General features: G+C 40.5%; 1 protein-coding gene across 2 annotated transcripts in view; it reads right to left on the bottom strand.

Moving 5' to 3' along the window:
* Positions 1-1,076: 1,076 nt before the first annotated feature.
* LOC124285685 (probable methyltransferase-like protein 24) overlaps positions 1,077-6,322 on the bottom strand; it is a 45,418-nt gene continuing 40,172 nt past the window's right edge. For both annotated transcript variants that reach the window (XM_046721957.1, XM_046721958.1), the window contains 3 exons: positions 5,262-5,333; positions 3,803-3,974; positions 1,077-1,391 (listed from right to left, as the gene is read on the bottom strand). In XM_046721957.1, coding sequence (XP_046577913.1) covers positions 1,098-1,391; positions 3,803-3,974; positions 5,262-5,333 — 538 coding nt within the window. In that variant the 3' untranslated portion in view covers positions 1,077-1,097. The remainder of the gene's footprint in view (positions 1,392-3,802; positions 3,975-5,261; positions 5,334-6,322) is intronic.

Here is a 6,322-nt window from a genome sequence, read left to right as displayed (position 1 = left end):
AAACAAAATGTGGAGATTCTCGGGATGATCATAAATTGAAACACAGTTTTTGGAAAGTGCCTTATCAATGACACATAAGAATTCATGCAAAGGCAAGATTAGCCAAGTACAACACAAAGTGACGAGGGACATTTAGCAGCTTTGGAAAATAAAAAAATGGAGAACATTCTCAGAGATGAGAGCGTTGATAAGGCTGTTTTTCTGTTCGACTTTTATATAATTCAGAGAAAAGAATAAATGGCCATAGATGTGTTTGTGCATATGACTTAAACTGTAATATCCTGGTTAACCCGGCTGAATGTTAAACTTGCATAGTTGTTGACTCCTTCTCCGACGAAGAATTGCATATTTTTGTGAGATAGACAGACCAGTGAAAAGTTAAAGACGTTTATTCACACACACACACACGCACGCACACACGCACGCACGCACGCACGCACACACACACACACACACACACTGAATCCTGAGGAAACTGTACCAGGCAAGATTGGTCAAAGGATAACCACAAAGCATCGCCAGTGAATGAAATGTACCCTCCGACATATATAGAGGATATTATATGAGTGCCCATGTCATACTATGTTCACAACACGAGTGCCCAAATGTTTGAATTTCCCGAGCAAGAGCGAGTGTCGTAAACATAGTATGATATGGACACGAATATAATATTCTGTCTATTACCGAAGTCGTCAAAATGGAAAATAAACCCAAATCTGCTTTCAAACATAGGCTGGCTACACGCCGTCAAGACGTGACGTCATAGCATTGTTCATGACGTCACGTCACCATGACAAAGTGATATTTTGCCCAAGGGTATCGTATGAAAAATATGGACCCCGATATTTTCGCCCTCGTAGGTAATAAACATGCATACATTCATCCACCTTTGAGTCCAAACTGGTTCCGACTTGGTTCCTGACTGTGGGCTGCAAACACCTGTGGGCTGCCCAAATCGATGCTTATGATGTCAATCACTGGATTGTCTGGTCCACACCCGATTATTTAGAGACCGCCGTCATACAGCTGAATGCGGTGTTAAACAAACAAATTTAAACATACAAACAAACAAACAGTATTGTCTCAACCTATTTGAGTTATTTCCCTTTATATGCCGTGTTGACGTAATCGACGTCGGCTTGAAAAAGCAGGTTATTTTTATTTACAGTGTTGTGATGGAAATCTACCCTGAAAATGGAGAATCCTTTGTCCTTCAGATTCATATAGGTATTGTACAACCCAACATATTTATCCGTTTTGGGGTAGTCCAAGAACAGGTGCCATTCTATCAGCAATTGTCTGACACTTGAGAGCACCCCCGACTCAACTAAATCCTTCACTGATGGCCACTCGCTTGTCTCTACGTCAATCTTGAGAACATCGATGGTTTTCTGAAGAAGAAATAACTAAAGGTAAACAATGTACAAGGTCTTTGAAATGAGTGAGTTTAAACATAAAATCGGCAGTAATTCAACCATATCGTCTCGACAAACTATACACATATAAGAAATACATGTTGAGTTCTTTGTTTTGTTTTTTTTCAGTTTAGTTTTACGCCGCACTCAGCAATATTCGGTCATACCAGCAAACCTGTTTGGTCTTTTGTAATGCCGAAATTCACTTTAAAGTTTATGAAATATCCCCTGTACCATTGCACTATGCTAACCATGCGCGGTACTAAAGGACGCCATTTTGTTTCCTACAGACGAAACCCGTGAAGGTCCGGGTTAGAATTGATCTTCAGTAAACCATGCTTGTCGTAAGAGGCGTCTAACGGGATCGGGTGGTCAGGCTCGCTGGCTTGGTTGACACATGTCATCGGTTCCCAATTGCGCAGATCGATGCTCCTGCTCTTGATCACTGGATTGTCTGGTCCAGACTCGATTATTTACAGACAGCCGCCATAGAGCTGGAATATTGCTGAGTGCGGCGTAATACTAAACTCACTCACTCACTTAACTATTGAATATTGGGGTAGTCCTTAACTTTTTTGGTTGAGTATAGTTTACATTAACTGTTGTCACAGCTAGATAACTTAGAACGTCGTTGCTGATAATCAAATATGTGGGCGTCGACAACTGCTCAAAGATTGCAGGTTACTGGTATTCAGAATGCTGTCATGTCATTGGGGGTCATGTCGATGGTCATTCAGCCTGTTGGCGAGAAAACATCAACGTTCAGGCCGACCACGAGTGCTATTGAGGATACAAACCTTCTTGAGCGAGTTTGGTTTTACGTCGCTTTTAGCAATATTCCAGCAACATCACGGCGGGTAAACCTTCTTGAATCACAAGAAGTCATCCGTTCATATCAAGACCGTGTCATCCATATTTTTGCAACATAACGCTCAGATCCCCAGAGCTGCACGACTAGCTTGGTGTCAAGGTCTGCGTCACTGGGATTTGACGTCATGAGGAAGAGTTCATTTATCCGACCAAAGTAGATTTCATATGTCGATTTCATAAGTGATGGCCGAGCTCGTGTTTGGCTCCCAGGAACACTGCATGTGTACGGAATATCTTGGAGCTATTGACCTTTGACAGGGGCTTTGACCATTGGTGGCCTGCCACGTGATTGTAAACTTGACTACCGGTATTGTCAATCAGACAAAATCTGAATGGACAACGGTATACATCACTTGCATCCTAGACAGGGTTGTTGTACCACACTTCTACGACCATCCTCTGAACACACAACCACTCTTCATGGACGCCAATGCTAGGCCACATCGTGTACGTGCCTTTGGTGATTTTGTACGTCAAGAGGAGTTCTACAGCAACTCTATCTGCCCGCCAGAAGAAATCTTTGTCCCTTACAACATGTTTTTTTGACATTTTGGTTCTCAAAACTATGATGTATGGGAACAAGCTCTCGATCAAGAATTCAACGCAATACCTCAAACGACCACAGTTATCATCCATCCAAGATGAGCCATTCTTTTGTCGTGTTTGCTTCTCTGAATGAAGTAATTTTTTTCAATCTTTTTGTACTTATATGTGCCATTTAATTATTCATTGAGGGTCATTTTATCCAGATTGTAAACTAAGTTAAGGTTTGGATAAGTCCATGGTTAATGATATTAAGACAATTATGGAGTGCTGAGATACGTTTTTTGTGTGTAAATATTAATAACAAAATGCCACACTCTACTTGATCGTTTTTCATATGTTAACACCGTGAATTAAGTATAAGTAAGCTTTATATAGAACAAACTCTATGGATAACAACTTCTTTTTATTGGTGAGTGCGACGTTTCGATACAGATTCTTGTACCGTTGTCAAGCATAATGACAAGAATCTGTATCGAAACGTCGCACTCACCAATAAAAAGAAGTTGTTATCCATAAAAGTTTGTTCTATATTGTACTTCCCAACTTCTAAAATGCCACTCAAAGAAGTTATAAGTAAGCTTGCTCAAACATAATATAAATGAAGTTAAGATTCGACCAACATGTCGAATGACATGTACAAACTGAGTGACTGGAGTAAGATAGAAAAACAAGATCATTTGCATGAAGAGTGTCTCCATGTTTACCGATATTACCTCGAGTTGCGGTTAAAAATAATGTTTCTGAGAGAAAGATGGAAACCTCAAACATCAAGGACATCAAATAAATGCCTTTAATATCCTCCATGCCAGTTCCATACAGCTAAAATGGTAAAATTGAGAGGGCAATTAACTGGACCCCTAATATTTGAGAAAAAATGCGAGCTTGTTCTGCTTCATCGGTAGGCATACTAGGCACAAATATTTCCATTAAAAAATCTATACGAAAAGGGATAAAAAGGTTGCTGTACTTACATTTGCATGTCCAAGCATTTTCTTGACAGACTGGACGCGTCTCATTTTCCATATTTGTCTGTTGTGGACGTAGACATCCTTTCTTGCCACAAAGGAGTCGCTGTCAAAGCCTGAGATACCGAGGTTGTGGAAATGGACGTTCTTGCTTCTGTCAAAGTCTTGTTTTCCTATACTGAGAGAGGATGTCGGTTAATATAATACATTCATACTGACGATGTTTCTCATCATTGTGTGACAATGAGAGTAAGTGATATCTCTTTCAGCTCATGCTATAATATAAATGTATATAGTTGTGGAGAACGTAAAAAATACCGTTATAGATAAACCTTTGTGACCAGATGAAAGATAAACGAGAATAAGAGGAGAAACAAGTGTTCACAGTCAGGTCAGGTAGTATTGAAAGAACAGTTAGGTAGTATTCAAAGAAAGTCAAGGACTATTCAAATTTGTCTTGTTTATTTCTTTGTTGTTTAACGCTGCACTGCATATATTCCAGCTATATGGCCGCGGTCTGTAAATAATCGAGTCTGGACCAGACAATCTAGTGATGACTGACTGACTGACTGACTGAGTTTGGTTTTACGCCGCTTTTAGCAATATTCCAGCAACATCACGGCGGGGGAAACCAGAAATGGGCTTCACATATTTTACCCATGTGGGGATTCGAACCCAGGTCTTCAGCGTGACGAGCCAACGCTTTAACCACTAGGCTACCCCACCGCCCGTCGCCTCTAACGACAAGCATAGGTTGCTAAGGACCAATTCTCAGCTATTGAGAAAGGTATTGTTAACATGAATATATACTACTCACACTTTGCTAAGGATCACAAAAATTCCCAACTTCACTTAAACATAGATTTATAATTTGAAATTGTATCCATTTAAAGCTAGATAAATAATGATATGGTAACCCCTCTTTAGGCAAACAGCCACTTTAATGTAACCTTATGCACTTGATACATGAGTAACATAAAAATGGTTTTCATGGCACCAATCAACCATTAAGCAAATCATGGAACGAGTCATTGACAAATACACAACACCTGTGTATAGCAGGTTTAGGATCCTCAAAATGCAGTGACATACTGAAACCTAGGATCCATGCTTACAATAAGCTTAGATATTTGAACCAAAGTAGACCCTACATCATAGTTTTCTGTTGAATCAATGATTTGACCCATATCAAAGTGTGAATAGTATATAAACACTTCTGGATTTTGTCTTTTCGGGGAGGTTCCTTATAGAAATGACAAGCACAAGGAAAGGTCCTGTGTGTTAGTATTCCAAAACTACTGACACCATCACCACACCTTAAAAATATCACTGGTCCCCGAGGAAAATGATATGACTGTAATACCTTTTTAATTAATTAACGGGTTTTGCGATATTCAAGGAAATAGGATAATTATTTCTACAACATTGTACATAAATTGTAGGTTTGCCCATAAAAGATTCATACCTTGGATCAAATGAATGGACCTCACATCCGAGGTTCCCCATTGCGTCGTCGAATGTCCAGTCGCCACTGATCCTGTCAAGCACAAATTACAGAACTACAGAACTTACATTTAAGAGGGGCGGTGGGGTAGCCTAGTGGTTAAAGCGTTGGCTCGTCACGCCGAAGACCCGGGGTTCGAATCCCCACATGGGTACATTGCGTGAAGCCCATTTCTGGTTTCCCCCGCCGTGTTGTTGCTGGAATATTGCTTAAAGCGGCGTAAAACCAAACTCACTCACTCACTCACATTTAAGAAAATCTGATTTGCGTGTTTTATTTTACGAATAAAGGTTTTCAGTATCTTTTGGTCAAAGTATGTAACATATTTTGTGATATTGTAAGTGCCAAGTGTTTTTCGGGGCATAACACAAATACAGGAACTAACAAAATTGCTGTCGCCTCCGAAAATCAATTAAAACATACATCTCTGAGAATCAGTCTCAAATTTCACATGGGAGACTGTATTTTGTACATAAGGACATCATTTTTGTTTGTTGCTTGTTGTTCAACGCCGCACTCAGCAATTTTCCAGCAATATTGAGGTATGTAAATATTCGAGGCTATACCACCGAATCCAGTGATCAACAACACGAGCATCGATCTACGATGTGATACGATGACATGTGTCAACCAAGTCAGCGAGTCTGACCACCTGATCCCACCTCTTACGACAAGCCTGTGTTACTGAAGGCCAATTCTACCCGGATCTTCACGGGTACATCAGATAGAGGTGAGGTGAAGTGAAACTTGGTTTTACGACGTGCTTGAGAATATTTCGCTCATATGACGACGTGCATGCTTGTGTATGTGTATGTGCGGCTGCTTGTACTAGCCCAGACTTAAGCTGGTTTTATAGTGCTAGCCCACTGAGATACCATGCCGCAGTGAAGCATGAATACCCCACTCAGACACATTATACTGACTCCGAGCCGACAGTCCTTGTTGTACCCATTAATGCCGAGCGCCAGGCAGAGACCAACAAGTGCCATATTTTAACGTCTTTTGGTATGACGCGGTCGGGG

This window comes from Haliotis rubra, unplaced genomic scaffold (assembly GCF_003918875.1).
Source record: "Haliotis rubra isolate DU_JTF1 unplaced genomic scaffold, ASM391887v1 Scf366, whole genome shotgun sequence".
Classification (NCBI taxonomy): domain Eukaryota; kingdom Metazoa; phylum Mollusca; class Gastropoda; order Lepetellida; family Haliotidae; genus Haliotis; species Haliotis rubra.
This window is presented reverse-complemented; position numbering and strand designations above follow the sequence as displayed.